We start from the raw sequence: 20549 nt of genomic DNA on the forward strand, positions 1-20549 counted from the left end.
CTTTTCTCAGACGAGCGTTGATTAGTGCAACTCACGTCAATCAAACATCTTACCAGTACCGTTGGCCAGAGCATGAGACCACCAGACTTTTAGAAATGCTTGCTTTTGCACAAGGTTAGTTAAAGCGTTGTTATCGTATCCTCGAAGATGTCACATTATTAAGATTAAACTCCAAAGATAGCCTGTATGCAAATAGTTATAGTAGCCCTGTTTACAATTCGCATGTTTATTTGCTTGAACGAACGTCAACTTTGGCGCCTTGGCTGGTCTCCAGCAACACTAAACGCGCCAACAAAATATATGTCAGATGTTCAGACACATCTGTTTTTCAAGGGACAATAGTTTGCATACAAATAAATAATGTAAACTAAGTGATGCCGACTGAACTGGTTAGCGTAGCTGGTCGGTTTCTGAAGGTTGACTGAATCAGTTTTGCGTTCAATAGAGAAACATTTGACTTTCCTCAGTTAACTACTATCTCAGGATCTAACCCAAGTTCACATGTAACATAATTTACCAGGAATATTGTGTCTAATCTTTTATTTATAGGGACCAAATATGGCTTCCAAAGGGAAGATGGCAACAACATAAAGAAAGATAGTATCTTGCTGGATCAGTAGTAGTTAGCCAACGCTAGAAGAAGAAGATGCCTCCAGGGACCCTGGCAGTGGTGAATGCCACTATGGCCTGGCTCCAGTCTTCTTTGCATATCCATGTGCCCTTCGCCTGGTTGGAGACCTGCGTGGAGTGGGTTCAGGAGGAGGGAGGAGGGGGCCACCTCACACAACAGCAGATAAACCAACAGGTAAGTAAGGGTACATCTGCTTTCAGTTTACAACCGTAAATAATAAATAAACACCATTTGGAGGCCACAATCCATAAATAATTGTGTCATGGGCATGCAAGTGGATGAGAGCAAGACACATTGTTATAAAACTAGCAGGGCCGTGCAGAGACCCTTTGAGGGGCAGGGGCTCAAATTCAAAAAAGGGCACATGTTTGCTCATGTACTCATCCGAAGTGGTTTGGTGTTGATATCTATAAAATCAATTAAGCTATTACAAAATAAAAGCCTTGAATATGAATTAGCCTAACTATACACAATGTATACGTATGACTTATTTTTTACTAATTTTTTATGTTTTTCTATTAAACACAGGGTGGTGGGAACTCCACAATGAGTTTATGAACACACCAGAAGTGGTTTGGTGTTGATATCTATAAGAACAAGTGAGCTATTAAAAATAAAGCCTTAAATATGGATGCAATACATGCACTGAAAACTTTTGCATTTTTTAAAAACAATTAAAAGTTTTTCTTTAAAACAAGGGGTAGTGGGGACTACAAAACGAGTACATAAACACATCAGAAGTGGTTTGATGTTGATAGGAAGAATTTCGAGTGAGTTATTAAGAATTAAAAAAAATACGTTGCACTTTTTTGACGGTCCCTAAGCACTTGACGCTATTACAGATAAAACCCCGGAAAATCGACAAATGTCGAAATATAAAACTAATTGCAACCCGTTCTGCCAGAGACACTGAGACAGAGTAGACATGAAACGGATTTGGCCATGTCATGTGGCCAAGTAGTTACTACAGAGTATACAGATTAAATATAACGATGTATGCTTTCCCTTTTTTTTTCAAAAGGTTTCCCAGATAGGTTAGCTGTATAGCTAGCTGGTAGGCTATAGAAAATAAACTGAGTGGTAGCCACTTTCACAGGTCAGTTAAAACAATGCTCGTTGAAAAGCTTTTGCTGGCAAACATAGGCCTATATACTTCAAAATGACACTACAAAACGAGATAACTGTTACAGTTTATTTAGCATTATCAAATTTATGGTTTTGGAAACAACTGTCTGTGTCTGACTCTGTAGTGATCTTACCCTGCGTTGTACCGTCTCTTAAAACAACAAGCGCATCTTGCAGGCAGGCAAATTGTGAAAGGTCACGTTGATAGCCTATGACGTCACTCAGCGGCAGCAGCGCACTGAGCGCCGGTATACGAGGCTACAAAGTACAAACTTTACTTCTGTATCATTACTTTCAGACATTTTTATACTCGAATAATTGATTCACATGTTAATGTGTAATTTTACAAAGCATTGAAAATTCAAACGACCACTCAAAAGGGCACTTTGGTCCTTCAGAGGGGGAAGGGCAGGGGCTCGGGCACCCATAGCCCCCCCCTCTGCACGTGCCTGAAAACTAGTGTGTTTCCAGGTATTAGACCAGTGGCTGTTGGGAGATCTGAGGGACCTCGGCCATCCTGTCCTCCCGGGTGATCTGTCTGGGGCCCAAAAGACTGAGCTCACAGGCACGTTTTGTGTTCAGGTATGTCTTGCGTCTGTAATGTATGCTCTAATATTGTATCTATATATACCTACAATATATGTCCACCGGGATATATGTACATGCATCCGTTAGCCAAGAGAACTGATCGTTAACATTGTACGGGAAGATATTGACAAACTATATTGAAATGTGCTTCTGGTGCTCCCCAAACTACCAAAATACGTATTATTTACTCACAATCCCCTACTTCAAGTGTCTCTGTATATTGATCACAAAACATTTTTGCATAATAAGCAATATGCAGAGTGCACCCTATAACCCCAAGGTCTTTTCCACTCTCCTAGATGGACTCGCTTCTCGACATCAGCCAGCCAGCGTACGGCCAGCTGCAAAAATTGAGAGGCAAGGACTGCACCAATGAGGAGGTGAATTCTGTAACCCAGGCAACCCAGAGACCCTGGGAGGCCAGGCCAACCCGCATGCTGCTCCTACAGGTTAGCACGCCAGCGTTGGGGTGCAATATGGCCCTTTTAAAGCACTGAAAGATAAAGCATAATGCAACATTAATGTTCCCAAATATATGAATGATAAAAATATGAATTGTTAAAGGAAAGAAATGGTCTTGGTAAAACAAACTAAATGATACACTAAAAACAATTATTGGTATTTTATGTATGCAAATAAATAGCAAGGTTAAGCTTTGTTTTTTGTTAACAAAAGGATTCTAGAAATGTTGGGATGTGCTATGATTACAATAATTTTTCTCATTGCCCATTAGGCAAAAATAAGACTTGTTCTTAAATCAAACTGGAACTAAACTAAACGATAGAGTTAAAAACCAAGGATCTGTCTCTCTGCACTTTTTTTCACATCAAGTGGTGCACTTTTGTTGCTAAGAAACATTTCCAGGAAAAGTGTGCTTTTAGTCGGCCTACTTTAGCATTTTCCCCCCTGTGTTAATGCATTAAATAGCCACTTTATAAAGCATCCACAGTCTGTGTAAATATAATTGTAAAATAACTACCTCTCCCCTCACAGCAGGTGTCAAGATGGAAAAGGAAGTAGAGATTTGGAGACGCCTATATCCAATGGCACTGTGCCAAAGAAACATTTATGGATTTCTGCAAGGGATAGAGTCTCTTCACAATACTTAGGCGGTCGATTTTAGAGTCAAGTAGATTTAGCTTTCACCTGGCGCAAAAGGTTATTTTCTGGTAAAGGGTTATATTAATGTACACAATGTGTGTACAATTTAACAAATGCTACACACCCACAGTGTTTAATTTAGTTTTCCAAATCTCTCTCACAAACTTTTAGGTTCTTTAAAATTGTTATGGAATTCTTCACAAATGTTGTGGAACTAGATGCGTCAAGACAGAATCTGATTTCACATTCGGGTATAGCTCCAATCTCAAGGCACATTCGGTTGCTTGGAAACCATCATGAGCACATGAGACGGAAGTAGCCATTTTCACTTCACCATATCTTGATCCAACATATAGCGAAACCGAATAATCATCACTCATATGTGTGCCAATTTAATGGTAACATGTATTAATACCGATTGATCATTAATTGGTTATTTCCATTAAAGACTTGGAAACTTTCCAAGATGGGTTTTTCATGATGGGGCCATCCAAGATGTGTAATAGGTGAAGAGCACAAATCAAGTTATCTTCCTAAAATTCCAAAAAATAAAACACAGATCGAGTAACTTTATTTGGAGGCAGATTCATGTTTGCCTCATGGTTTCATAGAAAAGATAACTAACTCAAAGGATTCCTCATTAGGATGGACTCCGTTAACCAACACAAAAGGAAAGCGCTTACTTTTGTTGGTGTGTTTTTGAGCACCATTAGAAGTGTACTGCTCATAAACAATATGAGCAGGACGGGAAAAATGTTGTTTTTTGGTTGTTTTGGTTGTTTGGATATATTTGCAGGAAAAGTACAAAAATACCCTAAAAGAAATCCCAGCATATGTATTCTATTTTTCCCCCAACTGCTCGCACCTAAAGGTTAAACGTGCTGTGTCCCTCTATCCGGTAGTCTTTAATTTGGGCTGAACTGTGTGTGGTCCACTGGGCAGGTGACAGATGGGGTGCAGAACCTGGAGGCAATGGAGTATCAGCCCATCTCTGCTCTCAACACCTCTCTCAGGTGAGGGCCGCATCAGTTAGGGTGTTTGACTTCCAGCTGACAGGTTGTGGGGTACTTAAATTAATTGTGTTTATATCTTGAATATAACTGTGGCCATTCCATCAAATCATCTTAAATGGGACATATTATGAAAACACTTTTCCTGGGATTTGGGGTGTTGTTTTGGGTCTCTGGTGCTCCCACAAGCATACAAACTTTGAAAAAAGTCAGTAAAGTGAGATATGCATTTCTGAAAGTACCCCGCCTACAGTTACCAAACGAGTGAGACAGTTTTGGTGCCCCCTCCTACGTAGGAAGGGGGAACATTTGAATATTACCTCCCACTTCCCCACCTCCCACCAATCAGAGCATAGCTAAGATTTTGTGGACCAGCGGACGAGTGCTGGGCGGAGATGTTTGCGCATTTCTGAAGCAGGGATATTCAATTCAAAAATAAATGTCTAATTTGTCCGTTTTTGCCATGTTGCCTGCCAGGGAGTCCGGCAACTCAGACTTATTCCCAGCTGTTTGCTGGAGACAAAAGCTATTTCCAGCAAACAGCTTCAAAAACATATTTTCGGGATCTCGTATACTTAGTTTTCTTGTTGGGCAAACACCATAATAGTCCCCTTTAAAAAAAAAAAAGTTCTCCCCTAAATCCCATTGTGACAAGAAATCACAAATCAACGATTGCTACTTTTACATCCAGGCTAGCATTGACCACGTAATGCTTGTTGGATGGAGAAAAGAAGAGTACCACCTTGTCACGGTGCTGACGGTCCCCTGTCTCCACCCTAGGCCCGGTGTGAAGCTCCAGCTCCAGGGCCAGATGGTGTGCCGGCTTGGGGTCCTTCTGCTGGGGCCGCAGAACGTCAAGGTCCTCGGAGGCGAGGTGGAGGACTTGGTGGACCGGAACAACCAGGTAGGCTCGGCCCCTTCTCTTTTTTTTAAAGGGCTTCCCTCCTCCACCCCTGCTGGCTTTCTTCAACCAAGGGGTCCATTGTAACTGGAACGCGGGGCCTCTCCTGTGGGGGCAGCGCAGGAAAGAAGCCCTTTTGTCCTTTTTTTTTCTTTTTCTCCATCGGGTCTAAAGAAATGATTATACCCGATGATAATGACGGCATTCGTGTCCACCACCAACCGTCAACTGTCCCATTTGATGATGTGATTTATAATGTGATCAGGATAAATGGCATTGCCTGTTAAGATCTAATTAGTTTGATTCGAACCAGGGCAGGGTACTCTGCGGAGCTCTGGGTCTTCCTGCGGAGGAGCAACCTCCTGGAGGAGCTGAAGAGGAGAACGCACCTGCACTGCAGGAAGGTGATTTACCAGGAGCAACACAATGTATAATGATGAGGTGGAGATTGAGGGTAAAAAGGTCGAAATTTCCCACCTATGAAATGTGTTAGAGAGTGATGATTGTGAAATCAACTCAAGGAAACTACCCGTCACAGCTTGCCATATAGAAAGAAAGGGTAGCAATTGCCTGCATTTCATGTACCTGTACCTCGTAATCTAGCAAGATTGTTAAATCCTTCCAGTACTATTATGCTTAGCATAATAAATATGATAAAAAAAAAAAAAAAAACGATTTTCAGTGTTGCCGTCATAAATGTGTATGTTAAAATTAAAGTTACACAACGTGAGGCTTTCCTCGTCTCCTAGAGTTTTCAATAATACAGTCCCCCTCCTTTCAATTGTACAGCCTGGCTCATTTAAACGGTGTGTAACTGAACTGTGCGTCTATGTCTCTTTTTGGTGTCATTAGCGAACCATGAAATGGAGGACCTGGACCCGGATGACCAGGAGCTGTTGGCCAGTCTGGAGGCCCAGGAGGAGCTGGACAGGGCTCAGGCCACAGCGATTAGGGACAGCGGCTACGGGACAGGCTCCTCTATCACCACCCAGGCCCACCCTCCATTTTCCAGGTAGGTAATGGCGGGAGGGAATTAGCCCAGAATTGAGCCTATTATTAACGTCCTGCCTGGACTGAATGGTACCTCACCGGCCCTCAAGCTTTCCTTTTGAGTTGGGGGATAATTCAATGTTACTTTCGCTATTATCAGTGGGGTAAAATTGAGACTAACGTTTGTATAAGTGATCATATTGTGATACTCTTGAGTTCAGACTTTTTTTTATAATATAATGAATGTTATATCAAAATGTATTATTTGAATTGCATCATTCTTAAACAGTTTCAACATGCAAATAAAGCATGTGGATCAATAAATAAAGAAAATGCAATGGCTTGAATAAGACGAGAGGACAGAGGTGGCGAGAGCATCAGTCAATACATGCAAATAAATTATGAGCTGATATAAAAAATAATAGTCTCACAACATGAGGTGTATACTATTTATGTTAACATGTTCCCATTTCATTTCTATAGCTCGGTGTCTGATCATCGTCGTATACTGTTATACATTATATTCATTTAATTTAATTCAATTCATTTTTTTTTGACCAGTTAATGAAGGAAACTAATCACTTTGTTACAGTGACCGTCTGTAGAGCTTCACAGGCACTTAAATGGAGGTATATTTTCTAGGCACCCTTAAATCCAAAGCACTCAAACAATCAAAAGCCCAGTGGGAAAAGAAATGGGCTCTCAGGATGAGACATCTATATTATTCAGATTTGGCTCGTTTAGGAACACTCATCTGTTCATTATTGCATAAAAGTCTAGCTTTCGACATTTTGAATTCGGTAATGGTCATTACTAAATGGTTGGATAGCATATATGTATTTTTGGTGTTGCCATTAATATTGACACCCAATGCCATGGTGACATTACCAAAGACCCAATAGCCTGAATATAGACACAAAACGTAGTGTTCATCAAATATTAATTTCCTCTAGTGCAGGACTGCAATCTTGAGACTGTGTCCATATATATTGTAATGAATTTTTTATAATTACGTACTTGTTTAAACTAGGTCGGCCTCGATGCATTGATATTATTGTATTCTATATATTTTTATCAGTGATTTATTAAGAAACAATGATACGCTTTTATCCTGTGAGACACATTTACAACCACAATGCTACCTATTCTTCATATTATAGTATAATAGTATTCATATTATTTATGACTTCCAGCATCGCTTTGATAGTATCTTTGCGCATGCTTAACTGTTGTGTGCACAAGTAATATGAATCGGTTTCTTCCAGGGGCGAATATTCAACACAGTCTCATGGACGCAATCCTGTCCAAGCCAGAAGAATAGGTTTGGGTGACCAAGGAGATTCTGTCCTTTTTGACCCAACATCCTCCATAAGATCAAATCAATACGAGGAAGTACCTTTCCCTGATGAAGACTTCGACGACCTGCCGTTGGATGAGTTGGACAGCCTGGTCTATCAAGAGGGTACGAATGAACCGGCGCGTCTAAACTCCCCACGGGCTCACGATGAACCAAGAGGTGGGTCCCACAGCTCTGCTCCACCCTCCCTCAGACGGCCCCCAACCCCGGGGCCTTCTGCCTCTGGGTTGGGGTCCAGCCGTAGGGGTGCTGCCAAAAGACTGTTGGGGCCGGTGACCCCTAAACCCTCCGAGTCCTCACCGGGAATACCTGAAGAGGCCTATATCATCCAGGACGACCCGGACTTGATGGACATGGACTTGGAGTACTGCTTCCAGGAAGAGATGGACACGCCTCAGACTTCCAGAGGCCTTGGCGTCGCTGTCCTGCCGGCCGTTTCCACGCCGCACCCAGAGTCCACAGAGCGTACCCAGGGACCTGCCATGCGTTTGAAGGACATGCCCTCAACAGACCCAGTCGGTCGCAATTCGAGACCATCCTGGAACGTCGACGCCACACTAGCGCTGACCTCTCCTCCGTTCACCTACCTGAGGTTGCTGCAGGCCAAGTTCCCCGGAGCGCCACAACGCCAAGGCACCAGCGTGCGCATCAAGGCCTTCATCGTCACCCTGCTGGGCAAACTGACGAGCAGCACGGGCGCCTGGTGCGTCCGGGCCACCGTGTCGGACGGCACCGGCTACCTGGACGTGGAGCTGTCTGACGGGGTGCTCAGCGGACTGCTGGGCTTCACCGTGGCGCAGAAGGGCGCCATGAGGCGCGATCCGAGTCGCAGAGGGGAGCTGGACGCCGGCATGAGCCGGTGCAAGGAGGAGATGGTGGACATGTGCTGCGTGATGACGCTCGGGTTCGAGGAGCAGGGCAGCAAAGCGGTGGTCACCAGAATAGATCCCGTGACGGAGGAAGACCTCGGAGCCCTGGAGCAGAGGGTCCGGGGCAGGGAGAAGGCGAAATGATGGACTGAAACCGGGCAGAGAAGAATCTTTCAACTGTGCTGGTAGAGCAATTACCTATTGAAACGTGTGACCCTGGCCTCCGCATTTGTGATAATTGGTAACAAATCGTGACATTTACATTTTATGCAACGCATGAATAAGTAACACTACGCATTTTTTCGAGGGGACAATTTCGGGGCTCACCGATGCCTCCAACAAGCGTTTAACCAATATGAAATTTGCCATGAGCAAATGAATTGGCATTGCACAGCAATGAACGTATAATGGTCCAGTTAATAAACATTAAACATAACTTCAGGCTGTCCATTCTGTACGTTTGGTGTCACTTATGCATGCATCAGATCTGTTTTGCAAACTGGTAATTATAGGTGTTTTTATTCAAGGTAACAGTAATGGGAATCGGAAGTTCTGAATAGAGACATGTCGAGGTGAGTGCAAAATAATTGAAAGGGGTATGAGACCACATGAGTGCCAGGGTAAGAGAAAAAGAATTTATGTGCTGATTGTTGTAATGAATTGGTGGCCTTTGCATTCACTCAATACATCTTTTGCTCCTGTTTGAAAATGATTGAATGTCCAAGGGCAGTATTGGTCTTTAATAAACTTGGCCATGAAAGAATGAGAGAATTAGACATAAAAGGAGAGACCATGGACCTCTGCTGTTCTCATTCAATGTTGATGTCATCTGTGATTTGAGAATGATGGTTTTACATTTAACACAGAAACCATTTCCTACCAATTTGATATTTTGCTTTTATATTTTATGGTTTGTGTATGTGTGTAGACTCTGTAAACAAATAAAAAAGTATCCTTGAATCTAAAGCATCTTGCTTTATTTCTCAAATTGTAATCCATTATGAGTTATTGAAATGTAAAAATAATAAGCATCCAACGTTTTCTCTAAAAACAACGGTTTACAACAAAGATCTACATCTGTTGTATAATGCTAAAATACGTTGCTGTCATAGGGGCAGGGTTTGTCTTTCATGTCTTCTTTTATTGTTGCAGTACAGCCACGGAGTGCATAAGATCACTGCGGTGATAAAGCGATGTTTCATTATGATAATGATGAAATCCCTGGCTAAAAGACCCCATGGTGAGCCTATGTATGCACTTATATTAAATGTGCACGCAGGTGTGTGTGCGGGGGCCAGGCCCTGGTCACGCTCGCTCATTGCTATGCCCCTGTGTGCGCGTCCATTCAGATGGATGGTCGGAGTTCATTAAGGCCTAATCAGGTTGAGCAGTTAAATCAGGACCCTGCCTCGCATGTCGTTAGCCTGTTATGAGCTAATGAGACTGGATACGATGGGGGGGGGGGGGGGGGGGGGGGGACCCGTTGACTAAATATGGGGTGATGGACGATGAAAAGAGTAGAGGGACTATAGACTACCAGGAACTAGAAGCAACATACGCACATCCGTATCGTTTTTGATGGAGGGCTTGATAAGGAAGGAAATGTCTAATGGAAGGAGACATTGCTTATTACTTCATCTTTTATTACGCTTTGATGCGCTTTACTAAACAGTGTTATCCTTTGTTTTATGGTGAGGGGCATTATATATATATATATATATATATATATATATATATGTAAACAATTATGTAGCTTGATATATCATTTGTATAGCCAAAAGCCCTTCTGAATACAGGACATGGTCAAATGACCTTCCCCACTTCCCTTCAAAATGGGTGCAGGGTAGTTCCTGGACGCCAGTAACACGCAGGACAATAGTCTTGCTCGAAAGCCGGGAAATTATTTTAGATGTCAAAGTTACCATGTAGTTACTGACAAATTATCCATTTTAGAGGAGGAATGAGGAAATGTTAAACTGCACTTATAGTTTTCGATTTTTGATGTTTGGTTCCGTGTGTGTGTATCCACCATTTTCCCCCTGCCTTGTCTCAATCCGGCGGGGTAGTTGTAAATAAAATAAGCTTTTTTCATTACACTCTAATTTTGGATGTACCTTTCCAAATTGTAGTTAGCCAGTGAGTGGTGAATGAGCCCCAGAAAGAGCGGAGGCCCATGAGGGAAAGAACATTTTGCTAATTTCTCTAATGCACATGCTATGGCTGTAGTGTACCTCTGGTCATCACAAACATTGGGGTAAAAAGTGCATGAGCAATCTCCACTAATACCAGCCTGCTGCAGCAGCAGTTGTAATTTCCTTTGCCCTATTAGAGCCATTGATGAAAAATCCACTTTAGAGAGGACCACTCTTTTTAGGCTTTCCACCAAGATGAGCAAATGGGTTCTCTTTCGATGAATAAAGCATACCTGTGTGTTTGGGTGTGCGTGACACAGTATGGTCACAGTATGGAGACTACAAGTGTGTGTGTGTGTGTGTGTGTGTGTGTGTGTGTGTGTGTGTGTGTGTGTGTGTGTGTGTGTGTGTGTGTGTGTGTGTTAAATATTAAGACTCATATATTGACAAAGCTACAGTCAATGCATGTAAAAGATGTTCATATTTGTTCCCATACTGTAGATGGTGGAAAGTTTTACTCAGAGAAATTGCTTTATGGATGCTCTCAATGGGGAGGCTGATAAGCAGTCTAAAAATGCAGGGGGAAGGCACACTGCCAGGCCCTGCATGGATGATTTCTGTCCTTTTTTACTGTGTTTATACATTATTATTATTATTATTATTTTCTTCACATCATAAATATTTGAGTATATTGTATTGCCTTTCAGCGTATTGTCTGTGTGTGCATTTGTGCCTGTATTCTAAAGCTAATGCCCTGGAATGTTTTACAATATTAGGCCTGAGATATTTGCGGTTGTTATATCCGAAAAGGCCTCGGTCTTGAAGCTCTACCTTACAGTTGACGATTGAGATTCTCGGTTGGATATTTCAGATAATTTTTAAGGACATATAAGCACAGATATGTATATATATATATATATATATATATATATATATATATATATATATATATATATAATTCCCTATGATCATTTGATCTTTTTTTTTTTTAAACCTTTACATCTTATATAAGTCCAGCTTTTATTAAATATAGCGTGTTCCAAGACAATTGACTATACCCCCTCTATTAACATCTGAAGTAATAATATTAATCAAATTGATATTTAGTACATTAGAGAAAGAACGTGAGCAAAGCCTCAAGGAACACGAGTTACGGTACGAGCACTGAGTGATAATTAATGCTATCTCTTGCCCTTTATTGACAACTGAATAGTTAACCAGACAAAATGGAAGGCCCATTACGGCTCCGCAAGCCTCTGGCAGACTGACAGCCTCAACAATGCGGACGGAATTAGAACAACACAATGTGCTTTTCTCTTCAGGTCCTTACTCTTGTTCTATGCATCTCACCCTTTCCCCGTTCTCATTCCCCACTCTCTCTGTCCGTCGTCTTCTCTCTAAGTCAATCTCTCCATCCAACGCACTCCACAGAAAAGTCATTACCACCTTTTGAATATGGCCTGTTGGAAACGAGGGTTAAAAAAAGAAATGGAAAGAAAGGAATGGTTCAAAGAGCAGTGTGAAAGTGATTTGGCTATGACAAGGAATAGAACACTTATTATTATTTTTGTTCTTCCTACAATGAGAGGAGGCAGGCTGACAAGCTGGCCATTAGAAAGGTAATTTCACAAGCTGTGCAGAGGGTATTCTCGGTGCCCTTACACCTCTTGAACATATTGAAACCGCGTTCCGTACTTCTGGTTAATGATGAAAGAGTAAGATGGCTCTAAAAGACCCCAAGCTGCGGAAATGACAGCTTTGCTATCTGGCGTGAAGGTTCATGGTGGCTCTCGAAGGTCATTGGCAATCACAGCGCTGACATGGCTGTTGGCTCCTCCACAGTATGTACACAAAGTGTGTGTGGTTTATTATAATTTTTTTTTATTTTAATATTTTTTTGCAGATATTTTGGTATTCTGCCAACATCTGCGTTAAAGGTGCATCCTCCTCATCTTCCTTCATCGTCATCATCATCATCATCATCATCATCATCATCATCATCATCACGTATGCCATTTGGGTGTCAGGATACGAGTCGAGGAATGCATGTGTGTTGTTGCTTATTCATGAGACATGATGTAAAATGAAAGGTCACCCTCAGGAAACTATTAGAACACGAATGGCTGAAAGGAAATTAGAAAAAATATGTGCAGAGGTGATTGTGTTCACAAGTACATGGAATTTTTTTTCACAAACACTAACGCATACACACACACATGCAAACCACATATAGGAAGAAACAAATGTTAATATGAAAAATGCTCTCATCAGTCAACCCTGATACAATCCTAGCTCACAGAGTAAGACACATCTCAGCCAACATAACAATATGTAACCGGTAATAGACTCAGGAATTGGGCTCACTACAACTACCCGAAAAACATAACATTTTGGGGCAAAGGATGTTGCTAACAAAGATTGTGCATTTTATTTATTTTTATGCTTCATTGAGTGCGTGCTCTGGGGGAGACTAACCATGCTATAGCCGGTATAACACATAGGCTAATTCTTCAAGTCAAGTCAAGTCAATCCAATCACCAGATCAGTCGACACATTATACCATTTAAATTATTCATTATCTGTAGTGAGCTGTCTTTTAAAATAATTACAAGACAGCTCATAACATCACAAATCACTAACAAGACAATTACTGACATTGGCAGACACATTTGTTCAGAAAACAAACAAACAATTATATATATATTATATATATGATGAAGGCTCTTGGCATCCAAATACTATATTTCCGTTCTTTGTTTTTATTTAAAATGCCAGATAGAACATCATGCTGCTAAAACTAATATGTGAATTGAACAGTGTGAACCAAAGGAAAATAAGGGTTAGTGATTGGACAGTGTTCCAGCACTTTGTGCTTGGACTGTACTAAGTGAATGCAGGCAAACATTGTCTTTCTATTTTTATGTATTGTCCTTGGCTCTAACAATTTTCGTGAGTCTGTATAACCAGCAATTTCTTCTTTCTCAAAAAATTATAATCATTTAGAAACCCAATGGAGTAGACCAAATAATTAATAACACTTTTATGCACACACACACATACACACACACACACACACACACACACACACACACACACACACACACACACACACACACACACACACACACACACACACACACACACACACACACACACACACACACACATACACACACACACACACAGCGATTATAATAGCCTACTCTTACAAATGACTTAGGCCATAGTGTTTGTTTGCCTAATTGTTCAGTATTTTATTAGAGTAGCAATGCAAGAAAGGCATGTGTCCGGAAAATGGAGTCTCAATATAGTGTTAAGTGGATAAAGATGTCTTTCACTCCGATGTGCCATGGCTCATTATGCTGGCCTGGGAAAAGTCACGATGCCGTCTCAACCGTGTTGTCTGTTGAAATTACCAAGCGTCCGTACATGTTAAGTCGCTTCTGGAAGTTTGTTTGCAGCTGTCGGACATATTGAACAGAGCTCAAACATCAAGGCACTCTTCCCAAAGTTGCAGACCCTCATTGTAGAAACATTTAGTTCTCTTCTCACAACCATACCAAATCAGGGATCAAATCTCCAGCTTGTAATAATAGAAGTCCAGCCAAGTTAAACGGCTGAATTAGTTTATGAGCATATTCCAAAAAATAAAAAGCCTACAACTAATTAGTGGAAAAACCTGGATTCATGAGGACCAGTTGGAGAATATCCTTGTCTGGACTTTTACTTCCTAAACCTGGAATTCCCCCCCAAAATCGGAACTGTCTCTCCTCATAACTCCATGGGTTATGAGTGAGGACAGTGCAAGGACGATAATGAAGGAGGGAGAGTAGGGAAAGGACAGATCTGCAGGAAACAAAGAGGGAGGTTGGAGATGGAGAAATGATCGATGTACATTCTGGTGGAGAACGGAGAACGAGTTTATGTAATTGTACATAAATAACACATTTGAAAAATGCTAATATATCTACAGTGTTTAAAATCAAGTAGACATAAAAAATTACAACTTGGTTGTCCTAGTTGGGGTGAATATCTTCTTGTTTTGGATGCTTTTGCAAAAACTGTTTAATATATAATGAACTTTAATAATATAGGAACAGGTATGTAAGAAAGAAAAGTGTTAATAATAAGTGTTGATAGAAGAGTCTGCCTGGAGTCTCTGCTATATCATGACGATAACCCTCAAGTGTTCTTCAATATAACATTTACATTATATAACCCAGTAATTTAAAAAAAAAAAAAAAAATTATCAGTTAAAATCAGACTCAGCCTTTTTAAATTCTTCCTACACAAAAAAGAAAACCATTCTGTAGAATGGTATATAGAAAATTCTACAATTTTCCATGTACATTTCTTGTTTATTTTTTATCCCAGTTTTCTTTAAAGGTTGTCATTTAAATCTGAGCGCCCCTGTTCTCAGGATGCACAGCCAGCGCATGGTGAGCCGAGCAAACAGTGTGCAGGCCCTCCTCGCAGGCCTGACTGACAAGGTAGAGGTTGAGCTCTCAGCTGAGACGGGAGCCGGCCCTTTGTGGCGGAGAGGTCCTAATGCACCCTCAAGAGCCCTCCACCCGCTCGACTACCTCTAGTAACCATGGAGATCCGAGGAGCTCGGTGAGCGATAGGGTTAAGTGAGTATGCATTCAGCTGGGCATGAAGTGCAGCCAAAACATGTAAACACGTGTTGGATGCCTAGAACAACAGTGCGGGAGAGTACCGGGGCAGGCTGCGCGTGTTTCCACGCTTTGATATGCTTTTAAAAAACGCGGTCCTTCTGCTTAGGCTCTCCTTCTCTCTCTATTCCTAATTGTAAAAGGAGGTGGGGGGGGGGGGGGGGGGAAACATTGTGTTGACGGTCTAAGTGATGAGTCTGATGTAAAAGCAGACAAGGGGTTGGCATAAATGTAAAGACTGCATAAAGATTGTAAATTAAACAGCACTTAATATTCATTAGAGCAGTCAGACAATTAGGGCTGAGCCACGGCTCTCTAAATGGGCTTAATGAAGAGTTTGGAAATCTCTCTGATCTAATGGAAGAACAATACAGAGCCAGAGAGACCTCGGAGCTGAGAAGAGGGGGGGCATTTGAGAGGAAAGATAAGATGCAGAAACTGCACAAATGTTTAAGGGGTGAAATGAGGGAAAGAGCGAGTAACTATTATTCTTAACCCATCCATTACGTGATTCGCTGTTCAAAGATCAGGAGGAAAAAAAAAGGAGAATGAAAGGACTATGAGGGACAGAACATAGGAAAACAGAAAATAACAGCAGAAAGTAAGAATGTTGAGTGGGAGGAAAGAGAGAAAGAGAGAAATTAGAGAAAGGAAGTAAGGTTGAAAGATTGAAAGAAAAGAAGAGAGAAAAGGGAATTAAGAATGAAGAAAAGGGGAAAGGAAGGAAGAAGGATGAGAGGTGTTCTGATCCCAGCGTGTGTTCATCCCTGCACCAGATTTACCCCCTGCCTGGCATCCAAGAAACTGAAATGAGTGCGTGTGTGTGTGTGTGTGTGTGTGTGTGTGTGTGTGTGTGTGTGTGTGTGTGTGTGTGTGTGTGTGTGTGTGTGTGTGTGTGTGTGTGTGTGTGTGTGTGTGTGTATGTCCATGGGTCGGTGTGCACGATTGCATGCATACGTGTGAGTCCATAATTGGGCAGCCGCAAGCAGTATGTAATTTTGTTCCATACGTGTGCGGCTGTGTTTGTGTGCTAAATGTATTCAATGAGTCACGAACAAAAAAACAACCGCCAACCCCACCTTTTGAGGACTAATCAAGATGGCAAGGTTTTTCTCCGAACTCTCCGAGAACATGCGTTGTTGAGGGACACGGAAACAAAGACAACAACTCAAACACTTTTTGCCACACAAATATAGCTCTGCCGTTAGAGACCTCATGTTAACAATCAGCTGCGAGCCCAGCTCTTACCCGGCCGACCTCGTTCCAAGAAGAATTCAGATGTGTTTTTGGTTTTAATTTGCTCACAATTCAGTTGAGTAGCAACATGACTACAAAGAAAATGGCGGCCAAAACCCTGATTTCTATGAAATTACAGCCCCCCCTATTAATTAGCTGGATTAGAGTGCGCCACATAAATGTGTTGGTGTTTCTAGATTGAAGGCAAATACAATTTGAAGGAGATGAAAAAGGGGACATTTGAAAAAAACATATTCATTTGAAAATGAATCATCGATTCAGCAATAAATGATTATGATTTGACCAAAACATGATGGATGGATCGATAATCGATAATGATCGATAAAACACGGGGAGAGGGCCTGTTACGATGAGAAATGTGTCATGTTGTTGTTAATATAAAATAGAAGGAATGTGAATTGATTCGAAGAAAAAAAGCACAAAGCCAGACCATGGATATTGGAGATACTGCTCAGCTACAAGAATCTGGTAGAAATAAGAGGCATCTGGACAACTGCAGATCAGTACCACCATATGCGGAGCTGGGGGCCCTGTTCCATGAAGATGAACGCACAATGAAAGATTTATAAAATAAAACAATAACTGTAATTTGTAACACCTTCATGCCTTCGGAGAAAGCAGTCAGCAGCAAGATATTGACATTAATATATGGTCAAATCTTTATATTTCATATTGAATCTCGGTCCTTGTAACTCCTATAGCACAGCTCAATATGTGACGAGCACAGTTCAACAGGCACCCATTCATCAGGGATTGTCCTGTTTAATTCCTTGCCATGCACCGACACACGTCCGTGCAATTATGTGTCAATGGCCAATTAGAGCATTAATTATGGTTTGTTAGGCCCAGAGCATAGCCTGAAGAACACATAAAGAGATGCAGGCAGAGGCCTCTGCGTGTTTGTGTTACTTGATTTGATAGTCAACACCCTGATTGTTTTATACAAAGAGAAGACCAACTGTTGTAATGTGTACATTGAACTTGAAGATAAATATGGGAAATGTTCAGACTTCTTTTATCAATCAATGAGTGTATTGATCCATCCATCTCTCATTGATTTGAATGATACCATGAAACTACTAAATTCAAAGGTTTGGTACTGAAGGGTTTAGGCATTCCTTACACAGCCTGTTAATTTAACATTTGCATTTGGTTAAATTTATTCCTAAATCAAATATTGAACTTTGTGTATGTGTGTGTGTGTGTGTGTGTGTGTGTGTGTGTGTGTGTGTGTGTTTGTGTGTGTGTGTGTGTGTGTGTGTGTGTGTGTGTGTGTGCGTGCGTGCGTGCGTGCGTGCGTGTGTGTGTGTGTCAAACAAATGCGGATGTATGGCCGTCTCTCTCCACAGTTGTCCTAATCTCATACTTCTTTTCAACATTCTCTTTACAGTTGTTTACCCAACCTTCCATCCTCTGTTCCCCATTCCCCTGACTCCGTTTGGGTCCTCCCTTCCTTCGTTACACTCTTTCTGTCCTTTATCATAGAGAGTGAGCATGTTGGTGTGTTTCGATGCATGCAAATGTATGTGCATAAATGTGACGTGTGTGTGTGTGTGTGTGTGTGAGAGACGTGTGTGTGTGTGTGTGTGAGACGTGTGTGTGTGTGTGTGTGTGTGTGTGTGTGTGTGTGTGTGTGTGTGTGTGTGTGTGTGTGTGTGTGTGTGTGTGTGTGTGTGTGTGTGTGTGTGTGTGTGTGTGTGTGTGTGTGTGTGTGGTTTCTATCTTCCTACGATTGTCTGTGCTTCCACTGGGGGTAGTAGTATTTCAGCTGGGGCCTCTTGGGAATTGCAGTGTTATAGTATTATATTAGTATTGATAATCTAAAAAAGGACAGATCAGTCACAAATCATTTATCAGAGGTAAATTCACTTGAATGTCTGTATTTGATTATATCTACAAAAATGAATGGTTTGCTATAGGCTACTGTAAATATGGTGGTGATTGATCTTATTTTTCCAGGGTAGAAGCTTGCAGGAGCATACTCTAAGCAACAATTAGCTCACCATTGACAATAACAATAATAACAGTAGGTCTATTTGACACCCACATTGAAGGACATGAAATCATATATTTTTTATATATATTTATAGTATGACTTCGTATCAAATGCATAAACAAATCGATACCAATATCTTGCACCACTGAAAACGCTACCCGGTTGCGGTGCAACCTATTTTGGAATCACCTTGCAGACCGGACTTCCTGGTCCCCTATCGAAGCGATAAAGAAAAGTCCTCAAACCAACCAATTCAAACTAATAGGGTTTCAATCTCAATGTCACACCGAACTTTAAAAGGCGCTTCGCGTCAGACTCTGACGGCGGACATTAATGTCCTCCTCACTGTGTGTGTGAAATTCGCACATGAAACACTACCTCCTGCCCGCATATAAGCCGTCTGACCTTTTCCCGGTCCCTGACTTAATGAAGTGACTGCTGTGGGCCCCGACTCCCTCCTCCAAGTCTCTCATATTTGCAGATGCCAGAATTCACCCCTATGCGGTCCTTCCAAGGTTCCTCTGTGTTGATTTCCACGGCTGTCGATATTAATTTAGTAGTTACTCAGCGCCAATCAAGGCGATTTGAAGAACGTCTTTTTTATGACCTTTCGAATTCAACTGCCCGAGGGGTGGAGAGTGGAGATTGGGAAATGCAATACAACAGTGCCATCTAGTGGCTTGCATGTGAACTTAATGGCTTAACTCGCCATTAAAGGTCCCATGGCAGGCTGCTTTATGGATGCTTTAATATAGATATCAGTGGGCCCCAAACACAGTATTTGAAGACTTTCCCGAAATTCAGCTGGGGTGCAGATTTACAGCCACTACGAGCCAGTCGCACATTGAGCTTTCCCCAAACACACCGTTTCGGTGTCTGTAGCTTTAATGCAAATGAGTCGAGGCGGTTCAAGGAGGAGGGTGGGGGTGGGGCTCTGAGCAGCTTGCGGCCACAATGCGCTCTGTTTACAGTGGATGTATCGCAATGGCCTTTGGCCTTGTTCTGTAAATATTCTAGAAGTCCTGGAGCTTAATATCTAAATTATATCATATTATGCATAGATATCTATGTCATATAATATATATCACAGACAAAAGCTGTGTGAGCCTCCAGACGATATTATGAATCTCAAACGACTGCGTCGTTCTTGCACGTCCACATCAATCTGAAGTAGACTGAACCACAGACATGGAGGAGAAAGGGATTGTTGACCGCGGTTGTCTCCCGCCGGAGCCTCGCTGCTGAGTGCTGACCGCAGCACCGAGGCGGTGGTCCCTTGGCAGCGGAAAGCGGGGCTCAAGCGGGAGACATTCGCGGGCAACAATCCCTTTCTCCTTCATGTCGTGGTTCATGTACTTCAGGGAGTCAAAACCATGGCTGAGATAACCCCCTCTACGAGTCTCGTTGGGGAAATACCACAGACGAGAGTCTGACGTCGTATGCGTCATAACACCAAGAGCAGAACGGTTATCCAAATAACAAATAAGTGTACAACACTTGTGTTACAGTGTGTGTAATCACACACAAACACACACACACACACACACACACACATGTGGCGCTCGCACGGTCGTATCTCATTGGCGGGACAAAATTTCTGGGCTGGCAAGGCAGAGATAGGGGAGGTGGCAACTCCCCTTATGACGACATACGGGGAAAATTCCAAAACGGCGCGTCTGAGCTTCGTTTTTTCAAAGGCGGAGCAGAATGCCTAGTGCTCGTTTTACACCCAACGAAATTTCTAGCTACTGGGGGAGCATAGGTAGGCTAGGGGAACGCATATTAATGTTAGAAAACCTCAGAAAGTGAAATTTTTATGCCATGGGATCTTAAGCCATTATGCATCGACCAACACAAATGTAGCCTTGCTCATAAACAAGCTTTAGCCGGTTCTGATACAAATATCAGATAATCTATGA

General features: G+C 41.9%; 1 protein-coding gene across 2 annotated transcripts; it reads left to right on the forward strand.

Moving 5' to 3' along the window:
- Nucleotides 1-24: 24 nt before the first annotated feature.
- rmi1 (RMI1, RecQ mediated genome instability 1, homolog (S. cerevisiae)) lies at nucleotides 25-9556 on the forward strand. 2 transcript variants are annotated; one of them, XM_056591626.1, is made up of 9 exons: nucleotides 25-114; nucleotides 550-805; nucleotides 2228-2338; nucleotides 2644-2793; nucleotides 4388-4458; nucleotides 5236-5359; nucleotides 5670-5760; nucleotides 6209-6368; nucleotides 7612-9556. In XM_056591626.1, the coding sequence occupies exons 2-9, from the start codon at nucleotides 647-649 to the stop codon at nucleotides 8714-8716; spliced, it is 1971 nt and encodes a 656-aa protein (XP_056447601.1). In that variant the 5' UTR covers nucleotides 25-114; nucleotides 550-646; the 3' UTR covers nucleotides 8717-9556. The 2 variants fall into 2 exon arrangements, with proteins under 2 accessions (XP_056447601.1, XP_056447600.1); XM_056591625.1 differs by lacking the exon at nucleotides 25-114 and having other exon boundaries at nucleotides 121-805; nucleotides 7612-9555.
- Nucleotides 9557-20549: the final 10993 nt, after the last annotated feature.

Source organism: Gadus chalcogrammus, chromosome 6, assembly GCF_026213295.1.
Source record: "Gadus chalcogrammus isolate NIFS_2021 chromosome 6, NIFS_Gcha_1.0, whole genome shotgun sequence".
Taxonomy (NCBI): domain Eukaryota; kingdom Metazoa; phylum Chordata; class Actinopteri; order Gadiformes; family Gadidae; genus Gadus; species Gadus chalcogrammus.